This window comes from Mesoplodon densirostris, chromosome 2, assembly GCF_025265405.1.
Source record: "Mesoplodon densirostris isolate mMesDen1 chromosome 2, mMesDen1 primary haplotype, whole genome shotgun sequence".
NCBI lineage: Eukaryota > Metazoa > Chordata > Mammalia > Artiodactyla > Ziphiidae > Mesoplodon > Mesoplodon densirostris.
In genome coordinates, this window is record NC_082662.1 from 26063084 (window position 1) to 26080383 (window position 17300).

At 50.1% G+C, this 17300-nt stretch overlaps 1 protein-coding gene across 2 annotated transcripts; it reads right to left on the bottom strand.

Annotated features, from left to right (window-relative positions):
- On the bottom strand, window positions 1–16963 carry PEF1 (penta-EF-hand domain containing 1). 2 transcript variants are annotated; one of them, XM_060089368.1, is made up of 5 exons: window positions 16890–16963; window positions 7980–8298; window positions 3374–3529; window positions 2748–2891; window positions 1–1033 (listed from the first exon to the last, which is right to left on the bottom strand). In XM_060089368.1, exons 1-5 carry the CDS (start codon window positions 16911–16913, stop codon window positions 804–806), a joined length of 873 nt encoding a protein of 290 aa, XP_059945351.1. In that variant the 5' UTR covers window positions 16914–16963; the 3' UTR covers window positions 1–803. The 2 variants fall into 2 exon arrangements, with proteins under 2 accessions (XP_059945351.1, XP_059945352.1); XM_060089369.1 differs by lacking the exon at window positions 2748–2891.
- Between the last annotated feature and the right edge of the window lie 337 nt (window positions 16964–17300).

Below are 17300 nucleotides of genomic sequence, written 5' to 3' on the forward strand. Positions count from 1 at the left end.
TGTGGTGGAAAATGTGGAACTCCAGAGTTTTATTCTTTTATTGAAGCTTACAGTTGCACCAAACTTTTGGCCCCAAATGAAAAAAACCACAAATTAAAAAAAAAAAAAAAAGCATTGGCAGTGGGAGGTAGCAACTTGTCCGCTGGGGACTGAAGCCAAGCAGAGGATGGCAGGCAAGTGTGAGGGGTCCAAGCTGCAGAGGGGTGGCCTGGCCAGAGACGCCCAGAGAGCAGACTGCCCAAGCTCCCCGAGCAGGCAGCTGGAAGTCAACACACACGGACTTGTGGGGGGTGGAATCCAAGCCACTGGTCCCATGGGCAAATCTCTCACCCTGGTCAGATTCCATTTTGGAGAAACTGGGTTCATCTGACAAGACAGCATGGGTGAGGGAACGCAGGTGCTAATGGTAAGAGGCTGATGAACACTTACCACTGGAGTCAGGGCATAGAAGGAAAAGCTAGAGGCTGGAGTCAGCTGACTGGACACTAACTCCATTGCAATGACCAGCATCTCTTGCACCTGGCGCAAGGCTGTGCCATTTAAATACTCAGGGATGTAAAAGGACATTCAATTTCCAGTCCTCTCCTAGGTCAGGCCCCTACCTGTGTGGCCTCAGCCCAGGTCCCCACTACTTGGTGGCTATGACGCAGACTCCCAGCCCTCTTTGGGAACAATGCTGAATCAGGCAAGGGAGAATTCTTTTTCTAGGAAGGGCAGGAAATGAAGAGAGGCCCACATGCTTCTCCCACCCTAGGAGCCAGGAAAAGTCCCTTGGTGCACTCCCTGCTTTACAGATGGGCTGGTCATAGCATCCGAGAAGCTGTCATGGTGACGAAGTCCTCGAAGCTGAGCCGAATGTTGCCCTGCACAGCTGTGTCCTTCTCCCGGAAGGCCTCAGTCAGCACCTGCAGCTGGGTGCACACATGGATGAAGCGATCTAGCTGCATGGCAGGACTGGCGGAGCGCGGGCAGTAGCGGGAGATCAGGAGCTGGGTGAACTGGGGGCTCAGATTGTAGCCCATCTGGGACAGAGCTGGAGAGGAGGGGCACACAGAGCAGACACAAAAACCTGTCGTGAGCACCGCCATCAACCAGCTCCACGGAGTACAGCAGTTCAGGAACTTCAAGGGGACTGGCACCAAAGCAGAAACAGGACAGATGTCCCGAGGGGCTGTCCAAAATGGCAGGAGCACAACAGGGGCTCTGGATGCCCCCCTGAGCTGGAAGGCCCCCATTCCTCTCTCTCAAAATCTCTGTTGTCTGTTCAATTAGGGGCCCGCAGGGTCCCAGAATGACACCAGTCTGTCCATGCTCATCTCTGACTCGTCTCTATTACAGACAGAAGCCTGAGCCCCCTCGGGTCACCCTGCCCCGAGCAGACACACATGAGGCGGCTCAGCATGAGGCTATGAGGGCCTGCTCTGGAGTCGAGATAGCCCCTCTGCAAGTTGCTTATTAACCCTTGCTAATCCTCTGTCTTATCATCTCTAAAACTGGGATAATACTTACTTACCTTGTAGGTTCTAGTAAGGATTAAAGGAGGTGATCATGCAAAGGATTTGGTGTAGTGCCTGGCACATAGTAAGCACCCAGTAAGTGTCATTTGCTAAAAGTAATAAAATCATCACCATCTCCCCAGGCGAGGCTGCTGGGCAGTTCCAAGGTCACAGCCTCCATGCTGCTCCTCCTGCCCCTCCACCTGGGATGCTTCCTTCTTCCTCTCTGTATCATCTACCAGCTCAGGCTAAAGTCTCAGCTCCCCTTTTGCTATGTGGCCCTTGGGCAAGTCACCTAGACTAAGCCTCAGTTTTCTCACCTGTAAAAGGGTAATAATAAGAGATCCTTCATCTAAGGGTGGGGAATAAGAAACAGTACTTATCACATGGGGAGAAAGAATGATGTAATATATGAAAAAAACTTATTACAGTACCTGGCCCATAGCAAGCATTCAATAAATATTAGCTTTCCTGTGATAATATCACCCTTACAAATATCCATCACCGGACCATTACCTGACAACAGAGTAGGTGCTCAGAGCAGGTCACTTCCTTTCCCTTCCACCAGGGAGCCGCCCCTTCCCCAGCTCCCGCCCCCAGGCTCCTTAGTCTGATTGAAATCCATGGCCAGGGAGAGGGGCTGGGTTCTGTGGGGAGCCCCTTCTCCCTCTCAGGTGGCAAAGCTCCCTGTCCAGTTCTCATCTCCGCACTAACCAACCATCCTCTGGAGTCAGAATTGGAACCAGACCTGGAGCTGTGGCCTCAGGTCATCTTACCCAACTGCAACTTTTAGAGTGGTCTGGGTCCCAAAGCTGGGAATGAAATTGCCTTCTAGTAGGGCTAGCAACAGAAGCCACCTTTCTGAGCCCCTCTACAGGGCTCTTTCCATTCTGCATGCTAGAAACTAGAGAGGAAAGAGCCACACGAGCCACATGTACCAGTCTCAAAGTGCCCTGGGCTGCTGAGTTTCCATCCCCAAGGCTCCCTGCCAGCTGGGCCTGTCTCACCTACTGCTGCCAGGAATCCCATCGTCAGAGAGTCCAGCCCTGATCGTTTCCCTGCCCTGGACTGGGCTCACGGCCCAGCCAGGTCACAGAAGGGGTGGGGAGAGGGCCTGTGCTGAGGGCAGCATTTTGCAGTGCAGTTGGACACGTGGTAGCCAGAGGCTAGAGAGAACCCCTTGCTCTGTCTTAGGGGGTAAAGAGAAACATCCGGCTGTGCCTGTGCGCTGAGTCCCTGCCAGGCCCTCACCTTGCTGCAGCTCTGTGTAGCTAATGGAGCCCGAGCAGTCCCGGTCATACTGCTGGAAGAGGTTTTTCCACTGCTGGATGCACTTCCACAGGGCTGAGAAACCGTAGACATCAATGTGGCCTGACTTGGTCTTGTCAAACATGTCTTGGTGGGGGGGGAGGGAAAGAAGGCTTCAAGACCAGGGGCCAAGGGTCCTCAGATACGACTGAGGCTCCCTTCTCCCCAGGCTGGAGTAGGACACTCCACAGAACCACAGGCCTGAGGCCCAGATGCCGGTACCCAAGATGCACCCTCATCAAGTACTATCCCAGCCTCCACCCCTGCCAGAACTGCATCTTCTCCGCAGGCTTGGCAGCTGACCCCCTCCCTGCCATCTCCCACCAGGACAGGGAGTCCCATTCTGCAGAATGAGAAACTGAGCTGGCCTATGATTCAGCAAGGCTTAGAACCTGAGAAAAGGTCTAAGGAAAAGAGCTCTCTAAGGGATCGCACCTTGAACCCAGGTTCCTGTGAGAAATCCTCCCTGGCCAAAAGATTTCTCCTCAGAATGGCCTCCCACCCACCGACCGTCAGACAGGAGGTGGCTCTGCCCCAGCCAGAGCCCACGAGGAAGGGCTAGGACTCACTTATCATCATGAGGCATGTCTCGTCGTTGAACGAGGACCAGTTGGAGTTGACCAGGGCCTGCTTCAGCTCCTTGATGGAGATATAGCCACTGTGATCGGAGTCCACTGACTGGAACCAGGAGTAAGCCTCGGGATCCACATTGGGAGGGGTGCCACCTGCAGGAAGGGGTGCCAACCAGGGGAGTCAGACGCAGGCCTCAAGACCAATCCTCAGAAATGCTGGGAAGGGTCAGCCTCAGTGCCCCCCAGCTACAGGTTTTCCCTACCTCAAAAGTCTCACAAATCTGCCTACCCACTCCCTGGCTTCCATCAAGACAACACCTTTACTCTAATGGAAGAGGACCTTCTGTGTAAACTCACAAGTATTTGCGGTTGATTTCTACTCCACAAATCCTTCAGGTTTTTCCTACAGTGCTCCAGCCACTTCTCTATTTGATTTTAAGTTTCTAAGGAACAGGGTCTTGTCCAGCAGATTAAGAATTCTCTGAAAAGGGGGATCATCTCTTCCCCAAAAATGTTTGCTGAGCACCTAACATGCACAGCCCAGAGACAAGCATTTTGAGAGTCAGGCAGCAGGGAGCCCTCTGGGGTGGGAAGCAGGTCTGCTCCATCTCTGGCACCAGGAGAGCTGGCATATTCTATCAAGAGCTACCAGAATGTGGGTGGCCACAGAGCTCCACGTCTCTTCCCTCCACATCACCTCCGATGCCTATCCCCCCCTCCAAACCTCCCTGTGGACATCTGTGACACCTCCTCACCTCACATGCCCAAAGAGCTGCCCAGAGCTGCCAGACCCATACACAGGTATCAACTCCTCCCTGTCCCTACCGCACCTGTCCTGATTCAGACACCTCTCGCCTGACTGTGGAACTAACCCAAAGTCCTAACCAAATCCTCATGACAGCCACTCTCCACCACTTAGCACTTGTTGCCGAGTAATCTTTGTAAAATTCCACTCTGTTCTCACCAATTTCCCCCCACCTCAACTCAAAACTCTTCAAAGGCTCCCCACTGTCTACAAAATAAAGTCCAGCATCCCTAAAACAGCATTCCAGTTTCCCCACAATGTGGTGGGGAGCCCCACCTACCTGTCACTCTATCCCCACTCTGTCCCCCTCCACCTCTGTTCCAGCCTAGATGCAGTAAGTAAGACACCTGCTCCTACCCAGACCTTCACAGCTCCCTATGAAGCCTTTACTCACCTCACCAGGTTCTCTCTGTCTCACATCCTCTTCTCCCTCATCTCTTTGCATCCATTTCCCACCCACCCTTCAAAACCCAGATAAAAGGCTGCTCCTTCTATAAAGCCTTTCCTCTTCTTCCATCCCTGGACAGGCCTCCTTCCTCTCTCCTTTGTACTCCTCTCTATGGCCCTGATCACTCCACTGTGTACATGTTTTTTCCTACTCTTTCCAGGTTACACTTGGAGCAACTTGTGGGCAAGATCCCAGCCTAACTCATCTCTGAATCCCCAGGGGCTGGCACAGAGCTGGACACAGAAAGGGGAGGTGCTCAATTCATGCTAGAATTGGCCTCCTGGTTCAAGTCCCAGCTCTCCCATGTGTGGCTTTGGTTAAGTTACTGAAGTTCTCTGTGTTTCAGTTTTTTTATCTGTGAAATGATAAGCACAACAGCATCTACTTCATAAGGTTATTATAAAGATATAATTAATAAATGAAAACCCTTAGATCAACACCTGGCACCATCCAAGCACTATATACCTGCTGATTATTAGTGTTGCTGTTGTGGTTCAAACGGCTTTGTGTGTCTGGGAGCTTTGTGTGTACGTCAGATGGAAGAAAGGATCATTCATTTGGAAAGACATGCAGGGTGGGCTGGGGGTGAGGGGAGAAGGTGGCAGATGAAAGCAGAGAAGCACAGAAGACTGTCTTGGGAAAAAGCCAGAGTTACACAGTATTGGTAAACCTGCTGAGTTGACTGAGGGCTCCTTCACACAAGGCAGTATCAGAGACAGCACAGAAACCACTGCCCAGTCCCCAAAGTAAGGCCAGAAGGATAAAGGTTTGCCTGACTGAGGGACTAGTCTGACCTCCTCGGATGGGAAATCCAGACAGGCCCCACCCTCTTTCCTAAAACAGCTGCTGTGCCATGGGGGAGAGGAGGTCACAGCCACAGGCAGAAGAGTCTCTGTAACATGTGGTCTGCGCAGTCAGCATAGAACAGCTCAGGCTCTGGAAGCAAAGAGAGCAAAGATCCTTACTAGCCTGTGTGGTTTAGAGGAATTGTTTCATTCTCTGAGTACTGATTCCCCCATTTCTAAAATGGACCTGCTTCCCAGGGTTGCTGTGATGATTAAATGAGATAACAGCAAAATAAAGTTTTCACAAAGGGCCTGGAATGTGTGCAGTCACATTTTCACAGAGGAAGGCCTATTTAAACTGGGTCTGAAAGGACGATTAAGAGTTACGATGGGGAAAAGAAAAAGCATGTGGCAAAGGCACAGAGTGTGTTCAGAGTACTCCAAGGGGTCTGGGGTTGATGGAAGAGAGGGTCTGGAAAGGCCCGTTGGGAGTCGAGTGCCCTTAGGATCTTCCCTGTGGGCAATGAGGCACCTTTAAGGGTCAAACCTCTCTTGCAGAGCATGGTGTTCAACATTTAGACCCTGTATTCAGCGGGGTTAAGATGGGGCCTCCAGGTGACTCCACTGCAGGTGATATAAGGACCATACTTTAAGAAGCACTGCTCCAGGGACTTCCCTGGTCGTCCAGTGGCTAAGACTCCGCGCTCCCAATGCAGGGAGCAAACCAGGTTTGATCCCTGGTCAGGGAACTAGATCCCGCACGCATGTGACAACTGAAAAAAAGGATCCTGCACGCTGCGACGAAGATCCCCTGTGCCGCGACTAAGACCCAGCTCAGCCAAATAAATAAATATTTTTAAAAAAAGAAAAAAGAAGCACTGCTCCAGGGGCTCATGGGTAGCACTGGAGAGGAGAGAGGAAGCTGCAGAGGGTGAGCAGTTAAGAGTCTGAAGCACATTTCTCCTCTCCACTGCAGCCCCATTATCTCTGGCCTCAGGCCCTGGTGGGATAAGCCTCACAGCCAGGGGTTTCTTTCCCTGCAGTGACCTCATGTAGGCTCGGAAACAAAATTTTAAAAGGAGGAGGAAATCCACCAGGAAGCTTCTGAGCTGAAAGCAAACAGCCAGCAGCTCCGGCTCTGATAAGATAAATGCCACTGGCTCACAGTGTTTAGAACCCCCAAGGTCTGAGCCTCTCCCTCAGCCACCTGCTGGGTATATATGCTAAGATGCTACAGCTTCCCAGCAGTACCATTCCCTGGAGGCCCTTCAGGTGCACCAGAGTGGTTCCAGGCTGCCTCGCTGCTGGTGTGGTCGCCTGGGAACAAGCACTGCGAAGAGGCTGACTGAATGAGCTTGGGAGGACACAGGGTCTGGGATCTCACCTTCCCCAACCCCCTGTCTGAAATCATTCAGAAATCTTCACTGAGCTTGAAGCCCCACCTAAGATTCTCTGCCTCCACTGAGTTGCCAGGCCCCCTCCCCAGCCCCCATTTGTCCAGTACCTCAGCTTTACAGTCTCTGCTCTTTATCTTTCCCCTATCTCATCCCATCACTCTCCTGCCTGCCTCAGCATCTTTCAGTGGTACGGCCCTTACCACATCTGCTATCACATTAAATGCCAAATACCTCGTTGCTGAGAATGCTCCAGAATGAGTCCTCTCACAGAACACCGTTTACTAAGCCCCTCCCATTTGCTATACCCTGTGCCCAGTGTTTACCTGCAACTTCTCATTTAATCTTTATTAACAAACTTGTGAGGTAGTGACATTTACACATTTTACAGATGTGGACACTGAGGCTTAAAGAGATGAAGTAATTTGGTCAGGTCAGTAAGTGATCTGATCTCGAAAGCCCAAGCTTTCAACAACTATACTATCTTACCTTTCTACATATAGTAGTCAGTCTCTCTTACACAGAAATGGGGTTTCTCCCCACGGTAGACTGTAGCATTATCTCCAATCATTTGCTAATCCACTCCCTCCCCTGATTCCCTGCAAGAGCACGGTACATCCTCTCCACTGCCTGGTGGCCTGCAGAGCCCCTCCAGTGAGAGGAGTATCCATTCCCATCCTATTGATGTCAGGCTTGACCAGAGGATGTGGTTTGGCCAATAAACGTGACTGCAAGAGATATAAAGTACTTCAAAGCAGAAGCTTTAGGAGGCATCGTGCATTCTTGCTAGCTCTCCTGCTCTTTTGTCTGCCACAAAAACAGTATATCCCAAATAGGGGCTGCTCCTCCAGCCTGGATCCTGGAAAGAAAAGACACGTGGAGCAAAACCTCAGCAGCCAAGCCTGCAGCTGCCAACATGTAACCAAGAGTAAATAAGTGTGAGCAAGGAACAGAAATAAATATTTGCCATTGTAAGCCAGAGATTTAGGAGTTGTTACCACAGCAAAGCTAATTAACAGACTTCTCATTCTGCTAATGCAAGCTAAGCTAGAGACAAGATGCTAAGGTGCCGGAGACCAGGCTGCCTACACATCCACAAGGAGGGCAAGGAAGGGCCCTGGATAACTCAGAACAAGGTCAGAGGCACCTGGAGTCCAAGACCCCTACTTACCTGGAGGAGGTGTTCCCTGTCCATAAGGCCCGGGATGCTGGGCACCATAGGAATTTGGAGGTGGTGGTCCATAGGGGCCCCCTGGAGCTGCGCCACCATATGGTCCTCCCGGAGTTCCAGAAGGGAGCCCCCCAGAGTTGGGGTGTGCATAGGGCCCTCCACCAGCTGGTGGTCCGTAAGGCCCTCCAGGGGCAGAACCACCTCCATATCCGCCACCAGGGGGTACCCCGCTAGCATATTGCCCTCCAGCATGGGGGAGTCCGGGGTAGTAGCTACCCGGAGGGGCTCCGGGTGCTTGTCCTCCAGCTCCTGGGCAGCCCTGCAAGAAGAGCAAGATATCAGTCAGAATGACAGGGCCAGAAACTAGCCACAGTATGGAACTTTACAGTTATAAGGCACTGCCACTGCTGAACTGGACTGGAATCATGACCCCACTGCTCAGATGGGGAACCTGAGGCTTCTGGAGGAGATACAACTTACCCAAGGTCACACTGCCACTAACCTGCAGAGGTAGGGCTGGAACCCTGCCCTCCTGGCTGCCCTTCCCTGCACACCAAGGGGCTCCACAAGAGCTGGGATCAGGTCTGGTTTGCCACTTTATCCCTTTATCCCCAGCCCCCAGTGCAGAACAGATGCTCAATAAATATTTATTGTATGAATGAGCGGGCAAATTAATCAAACTGAATTCCAAATCCACACCCTGTGGTACCCCCATCTCTATCCGCAGAATTCACAGTGCAAATGTGATCTCCAGCCCATGCCCCTGACCCTCTTCAGTCACAAATGATGTATCTATAGCACGGATTCATCCACAGCATGTCTTCCTTACCCTACTCTAGCTCATGATGCAAAACCATTTCCCCAGTCTCATTCATGGCTCTGTGAAACAGGTAGGCAAGACCCTATTCCTAAGGCAATATAGGCCCATGATTAAGAGTGAAAAAGACCAGTTCAAGCTTGCGATCTGCCACTTACTAACTGGTCTAACCCTCTCTAAGCCTAAATATCCTTGGCTCTAAGAGTGCCTGCCTACCTCCAGGTTAGTATGTGAATGAAATGAGGCTGGTCACGTGAAGGGCTCTGACACAGGCCCTCGCACAAAGTAAGCACTCAATACACAGTAACTATTAATAGTAGGACTCTTCTATGGAAGAGGAAACTCAAGTCCAGAAAAATCACACAACAACCGTGTGGAGGGGCTGGGGCCAGAATCCAGGTCTCCTGGCTGCTAAGCCCAGGCCATGTAAACAGTAGAGCATACATGGGAGCACTCCTCCCTCTCTTGTCCCTGTCCCCACGCCACTAGCCAGGGACCCCTGAGGCTCAGAGTGTTCAGTTCCATCTCCCTAAATGGCCTAGTGGAGCACAGCCTCAACACATCTGCAGACAGGCTGAGCTCAAGGGCACAGAGAGCATTGTGAGGATGGTACCATCTGGACACGTTTTAGATCAACCTGTAGGGCACACCAGTGGCCTAGCCAGTACGAGCCTGGATTTCCTCTTTTAATTGCGTTTGATAGCTTCCAGGACAGTCACCCTCAAGGCTAAGGCCAAAGTCACACTTCATCTCAAGAGAGTCTGCTTGCTCGGGGAGGAGAGGCTTCTTGAGGGAGGGCAGAAAGCACGCCCTTCCACCTTCCCCACTCAGCACCGTGGACGCTCTTCTGCCCTGGAAGCTGCCACAGCTCGTAGCAAGACTCCTTCACAGATAATGAAGTCACAGGCAAATCTCAATTCAAAACTCTGCTCTCATCAGCTGAGCTCATGACCATGGGTCAGTGGCCTGTTTCCTCACAAGTAAAATATAATAATCCCTTCCTCACTGAATTGTTCTGCAGATTACAAGAAATGTATACAGAAGAATTCTGTTAGTTAAATTTTTAGCTAAAGAACCCCACCCCACCCCCCCTTTTTTTTGGCCACGCGGCTTGCAGGATGTTAGTTCCCCAACCAGGGACTGAACCTGGGCTATGGCAGTGAAAGTGCCGAATCCTAACCACTGGACCACCAGGGAATTCCCTAAAGAACCTTTTGATGAATAAAAATATTTAAAAACTGGCGAGAGAAAGTTGCTCTGGTTGGAGGTGGGGGTCCCGGAGCCCTGACCACGTAGGCCCCTCCCTTGCTAAGCTGTGAGTGAGCCCTGCAGAACCCCCCCAGTGATTCAAAAGGCAGTTTGAAAACCATTAATACAAGAAACAGTTCTTACAACAGTGTCTGGCATAAATCATAGCTCTACTGTTATATTAATTATTATTATTACTATCAGCAAAGCCCTGGGCCAGGTAAACTCTTGGGGCGGGGGTGTGTATAAAGGAGAGTGAAATGTTCAAAGGAGCTCAGTTAATAGGAGAGGCACTGAAACACACTCTGTAACATTTAACAAAGCAGCATAAGGAAACAGGTGTTTAAATGGACACATAAGCCATGTGCCATGGGACCACAAAGGAGAGTGAAATCAGGGAGGGTTTCCAGGAGGGAGCAGCATTTGGATTAGGACTTAAAGAATAATAAAGATTCCCAAGGGAGCTGGAGAGGTGTGATGGGAGAGGTGCCCAGAAGACCTCTTCAACCTAACCCCTTCAGTTTACAGACGGGAAACTAAGGCCAGGTGAGGGGAAGAGACTGGCTTAAGAAACACTGTGAGCTGAAGGCACAGGCAGATCACTCCCCGTCCACATCCCAGTCCACTGACTCCCACCACCTCCTGCCACGGTGCTCTTTCCTTAAGCAATAGGGCACAGGATTCCAGTGTAGGCTAGAAAAGGGGATGGGGACTCTGCAGAGCCTGGGCACACCCAAAGAACAGGCTGGACACCAAGCCAGGAAGTTGCTGCTCCATAAGAAGTCGTGTGAGCAAAGCCATCAACTGTTCCTGGCTTAGGACACCTGAGGCACAGCCCTTCCCCCAGGAAACGACTCCACGACAACCAAGCTAGTGCTGCCGGCCGGTCTTCTGACCTTGGTCCTATCACAATCCAGGGGTCTGGTGCAGCCTGGCCGCAACTAAACCCTTTCCTTTCTGCCCTGCATTAAAGCCCTTACGTGTACAGTTTACAAAGCACTTTCACATACACACAAATGCTACTGGCAAAATTCTGCCAACAATCCTCTAACAGAAAAAAGGAAGGTATTAGTAGGCCTATTTTCAGAAGAAGAAACTGAGGTGCACAACTGTTAAAAGACTTCATTCATTCAGCAAGCATTTACAGAGCAACAATGTTGTGTTAGGCTCTGTGCTAGGCCGGGAGGCACAAAACTAAACAGGGCTTGGCCTTGAGGAGCCCCAGATAATTATGATACCGTCTGATCAGTGTCATCAGAAAAATCTACTTAAATGCTATTAAGAAGGCATGGGCAGAGGAATTGGTTCTGTTTGTCGAATGATAAATGAGCATCAAATGAACACATCTAGGCAGTGGGTCAAGGAAGGCTTCCTGGAAGAGGCAGGAGTAATACTGGAACTGGCACTGAAGGATGCACATGCATTCTCCAAAAGGCAGGCAGCAAAGGACATTCCAGACGGAAGAAGAAAGACAAACGCACAGACCTATGAGCGAGCATGGAGTAGTCAGGGAGTGGGCTAAAAAGCAGGGGGCAGGGGCCAGAACGCAGAGTGAACTCAGAAAGGCAAGCTCTTTACATGCTCCTTGTCTTATCACCTGTCCTGCTGCATTTCAGTTAGCTGGTGCATCTTAGAGCAGTTTCTCTCTGTCACGCAACAGTGAGCTCCCCAGGGGCAGACAGTGGGCCTCATTCATCACGGTAGCCCAGGGTCCAGCACAGAGCCTGGCACCGGCCAGCCGCTGTAAAAATGTGAACAAATGAATAGCACTCAAAAGATTTGGAGCTTTATGCCGGAGGAAACAGAGCGCTACAGAAAGGTTTCCAACAGGGAAGAAACGTGATCGGGCCCTGTTTAGAGAACTAAGCAGCGTCGGGTGTGAAGGATGAACTAGTGGGGGAGGCGGCAGCCCAGGTGCTGGACAGGCAGGGCTTGAACCAGACAGCAGACTCAGAGAGAACGGGATGGATTCCGAAGCTATTTCAGAGATAGACTAGACATGACTTGGCAACTAATTAGGTTAGAGAAGCGATGGAGGGGGCAGTGAGGAAAGGGAAGTGTTTAGAATGACTCAGGTTTCTAGCTTGCACCAGAGGATGAAGAAAGTAAAACCACAAGAATCCAGGCTGGGGAAGAGGGTTCCCAGGGCCACTGAGTTGTTAGTAAACGTCTGAACCAGAAATGAAAACCAGAGTTCCTGATTCCATGTTCTTTTATACTACTCCATGCCATCTGCCAACCCTTTGAAGAGTTTTTCCAAGAGCATTTCATGCTGATAAACACAAGATTGTCAAAAAAACAAACAAAAAAAGACGAAGAGTTCAGCAACCATGGTTTCCAAACCATTACAGAAAACTAACCCTAGGTCTTTACTGATTGCAAATAAACTACATTTGATAAATTTGGGTGGGGGGAAGGGGCAATTAACATTTTATCAAGGCTCTCACTGATCTTCAGTCCTATGAGGTAAGTGCTATGATCCCCACTTTACAGATGAGAAAATTAAGGTGGAGAGTTTAATCATGTGCCTGTGATGACGCAGCTAGAACTGGTAAGCTTCAAAACAGGGTCTGCATGACTCCACCACTCTACCCTCTTCTGGGTGTTCACAATAAATGAGTGAGTGTCTACTACGTGCCAGTGCCAGAGACTGTCCTAAATATATGTGTCAGATATGATGGATTTCTACAGTGCAAGGGGTTGAAGGGGAAAGGGTTGGATTAGGTCATCTTTCAGAGGCTTCAAGCCCAGAAATCAGGGAGACTCAGAAGAATCATGTTCTATTTTCACCCCCGCACCTAGACCCAATTCGAGAGCCACAGTATTGTAAGAGACCCCAAAGACCTCCCAGTCCAACCTCTCAGTCGATGATGGAATCTCTGTTGCACCATCTGGAATCTCTGTTTACATTCCCGCAAGTGGTGGGGAGCTCACCCCCTCCCAAATAACCCACTCAGAAAGTCTTACATTTTCTTTTGGCTCTGAGGGCTCATTCTTCTACCACAAGACCCTTGTGAAGCCCAGAGGTGTCAAAGTTTGGTCCATGCTGAGTACTGAGGGGGAAACACAAGCCTGTGTTTCAAACACAAGGCTGTGTTGCAAACACAAGCCTGTGCTCTGGAGCTAGCCCCCAGCGCGCTGGAGGAAGTTAGAGCCCATTCTAAGGGGTTAAACAATCACAAGACTACAGAAGGAGTGGTTTGGGCATTCACCAGCAGAACCTCCTAAAATACTGAAAGGCCAGAAATCTGCAGCCAATAAACAGTGAGCCAAGAACTGTCCCAAGACTTCAATTACCACCTCTGTGCTGACACTCCAAAATCTTTCTCTCCAGCTTCATCTCTCATGAGCTGCAGACCTCATATCCAACAACCTCCTGGACCTTCCGTCCAAATCTCTTCCTCCCTCTGTGTTCTCACTGCAGTGAAGGGAAACCCTGATGCCCTCCTGGACACCTCCTCTTTCCTTTCCTCCGTCACCTCAGTTAGGCACCAAGTTTTCTCACTTCTACTTCCCAGCTCCATGTTCACCAGGTCACTGTTCTCTCACCTAGATTACTTCAACAGCTTTGAAACTGGTCTCCCTGCCTTGTCTCTCCTGCTTCAACGCCCCCCCCCACCCACCACGACAGTGCCCCATGGTCAAAGCTCAAAGCACGAATGGGAGAAAACTCTTCAGGAGCTCCCCAACAACTCTCAGGATGAAGTCCACACTCCTCAAAAAGGCACATAATGCCCTTTAGGATCTGGTCCTTGCTTGCCTTTCTGGTCTTATTCGTTACCCTCTCCCCGCCTCCTCTTCACTACAACTAGACTGATCTCCTTAAATTCTTCCAAAATACTGGGCTCTCTTACTTGCTTCCTGGCCTTTGTGAATACTATTCCCTCCACTGGAATACCATGCCTTTCTTCACACAGCTAACTCCTACTGGAGATTTGGTTTTTGGCTTAAATGTCACCTCCTTTAAGAAGACCTGCTCCCCTCAAGACTAAGTTAGGTGCCCCTCCTGTGCTAGCCTGACATTCCCATTTAATACTCATCGCACAGATTCTACAATTTACGTGTCTGTATCACTCTTCCCCTTGGAGTATTTGCTATATGCCAAAACACCATATTGAGCACTTTATGTGGATTATCTCATTTAATCTTTGCAGTTACCCTTGAGGTAGGTACTCTTATGACCCCATTTTTAAAAAGGGGGAAACCGAGCCTCAGACTTCTGCAAGAAATTTCTGCAAGGAAATGGCAGAGCAAGGATTTGAAGCCAAATCTCTCTGGCCTCAGAGACCAAGCTCTTAAGCACTGAAATCCATCAGGCTGGCTCCCCCACAGGACCAAAGGGTACTTGAGTTTTACTCTTCCAACACCCAGTCCACGCTTGAGGACCCTGGGGCAGGACGCAGCAGAAAATTACAGGAGTTTTGACTCCTAACAAGAGGCTGGAATCCTCCAGAGCTATGTACTGGGTGGAGGGAAGGCAGCACTAAGCCTTTGGATGCTTTCAGACAACCCACTTCCTTTCTTGGAACACTGTGGACCAGGAGCTGGATAGGAGGAACGAAGAAGGTATGATGGGAGACAAGCATTTCTTCCTCTACTCGAGACACATTCCTCTCTGTGCTCCTTTGCAATATTTCACTGAGCATAAGCCCAGGCAGCACGGCATGATAACAGTGACCCCAGCAGCAAGAGCTATGCCACCACGCTCTGGCACACACTAGGTATCAGCAATGCGCCAAGCTCCCCACAGGCTTTATCATACTTCATCCTCTTTTCAGCCCTATGAAGTACTATTCCTCCCTCTTTACAAGTGAAGAAACCCAGGCTCAGAGCCCTTAGATGATGTGTCCAAGTGTATAACTATTAAATAGCAGAATTAGGATTCTAGCCCAGTTCTGTCTAACCTGGAAGTTCAGGCTCTTAATTTCTAAGTCACTGCTTCTAGGATGCATACAAATTGTCTCCAAAAGCTTATTAAAATGTAGATGCTTGGGCCTTTCCTGGGTACAGAACAGGTCTGAGGTGGAACCCCAAATGTGCTTTTTTAACAAGCTCCTAGGTGATTCTGATGTAGACCATCCACTGAGAAACAATGTACTATGGCAATGTTTTCCCAAACTGTGTTCCTCAAGAATACCAGTGTCACCAACATATGACCAGACTTATGTCATGTAAGTGGGGTGGGGGGTTCTATAGTTAAGTAAGTTTAAGAAACACTTCATATTCTATCCCTGTCTGGCAAATTTTGCCTCTCTGGCAAATTTACAATGTCTATTAACAAATTAAGGATTCTGAGTTGGCCTGTGGTTAACAGGTTAACAAAACTCATTAAGCTGTATTTAACAGTGTATTTCCCAAACTTATTTAACCACAGAATACTCCTTTATTAGCCATACTTATTAACATTTCACAAGCCTCAGCAAATGCAACTGAGCTTGGGAAACACTGCTAGTTTATACTTCCTCCTAACCCCAGCCCAGGCTGGCCTCTCTCCTTCCTACCTCTGCTAAGTATGCAATGATAGAAACTCTAAGTTCTAGCACGGGCACTCCCTCACTTGCTTTGTGTGACCTTGGGCAAGCCACTTAACCTCTTTGGGCTCATTCCTCAGCTATAAATTGGGGGAATAATCCCTGCTAGCCTGCTTACAGAGGCTTCATGATTGAGATAACGGATGTCCAAATACTCTGTGCAAAAACTGTACAGGGCTGCACTCCCTACGAGGGCTCTTGCCACATCTTCTGATATGTGATTACACTCAGCCCAGTGCTTAGCAATATCCCATGTGACTTTGTTTTCCAGTTTTTCCTGCATGGGTTTTATCTCCTAAATTAGTGTGATCTTAGGCAACTCAGGAGCCTCTCTGAGCTAAAATGAAGGGATTCTTCTGAGGGCCCTTCCAGCACTGGCCTTCAAGGAATCTAGTAAAAATCAAAATACTAAAAGGTAACACCTGTCACACTCTTCATAGCACCAAATGCTTTACAAGCATCACTTCATTACTCTTCATAACAGCTCTATGAAGTAGATCCTATTATTTGGCCCTATTTTACAGAGGAGGAAACTTCAGCTCAGAAAGGGCTCAATGGCTCAAAACTATTTAAGTGATGAAGCCAAGGTGTGAACCTTCCTCTGACTCCAGACTGCACTTGACTACTCTAACGTTCTTGTTATCCAACAGCGGATTCTGGCCACAGAATCGCCTTGCTGTGGTGTTCTTGACTGGATCAAGATGGGTTGGCAAGTGGGGGAAAGGCATTTGCTGACAGCTCCGGGTTCTGCTGCCTAACTGCCTGGTGATTTCAAATGAATTCCCTGTCTCCTTGAGTTTCACTTTTCCTGTGTGTGAAATGGAAGTGTTGGACTCAGTCAGCAGTCGAACAAGCTCGTTTGTGCAGCCTGCTAAAACCACAGGTTCTCCTGATTATTCAGATGCAGTACGTCAAGGGTGTATTTTTATCAACTCCCCAAAAGATACCGACAGAACCAGTGCTCTAAACGTTCTGTTGGTGTTGATGACCCTGCCTGGGGCCCCAGCGGGATCCTGGGAAGATATGGGGCCCAGGCCAAGCCCAGTCTGACTCTGTGGGGTCCAAGAACCCCAAATCTTCCCGTGAACGACGTCAAAGGGGGCGCGACACGACCTCCCAGACGTGCAGTCCTGCGTGACGCGAGCCAGGCGCGACCGACCCTCCCTTTTCCCTTCTCTCCTGCGCGAAACCTCGTTGAAGCCAACCTCAGAGTGGGAAAGGCGCGGAGGAGGCGGGGAGAAAGAGAAGCAGGGGATCCCGGGCCTGGACTTGGCGAGGCACCCACTTGGATTCGCCCGCCCCTCACACACTCACCTGCCCGTAGGGGTAGCTGGCCATGGCGACTCTGACGTCTCACGTCGCCGTGGGGCGGGACTTTCGTCTCAAACCCACCTCCTCCTGGGCGTGGGGGCGTGCCCTATTTTGATTGGATGTTGGCAACTATCAATCCTAGGCGCACGGGTCGACGGAAGTGACGATATAGGGCGGCGATCTGGTACCTCCCAGAGACGCCAGAGAAGCTAAGGATCCGGAGACGTTCCCAGAAATCTTCTTCGCTGTACTGGAGCACCTGTTCCTCTCTTTCCTGCCCTAGAGTAGGCTCCAGGGCTGGTCGGGCCCGGGTATTTAGGGCGAAGCTTGGGTGGTGTGTTGCAGCGGTGGCCATGTTTTAACCTGGCAAATGGGACGCATGATAGTGGCGTAGTTGCTGTCGTCACTCAGTTT

What these genes read in the sequence shown, in the direction of transcription:
- PEF1 (XM_060089368.1), bottom strand. Translation starts at nt 16,913, where the DNA reads ATGGCCAGCTACCCCTACGGGCAG. An exon ending in ACAGGGAACACCTCCTCCAG is followed by an intron (nt 3,530 to 7,979) that starts GTAAGTAGGGGT and finishes CCCTTCCTGCAG; the next exon opens with GTGGCACCCCTCCCAATGTG. An exon ending in GACATGCCTCATGATGATAA is followed by an intron (nt 2,892 to 3,373) that starts GTGAGTCCTAGC and finishes CCCCCCACCAAG; the next exon opens with ACATGTTTGACAAGACCAAG.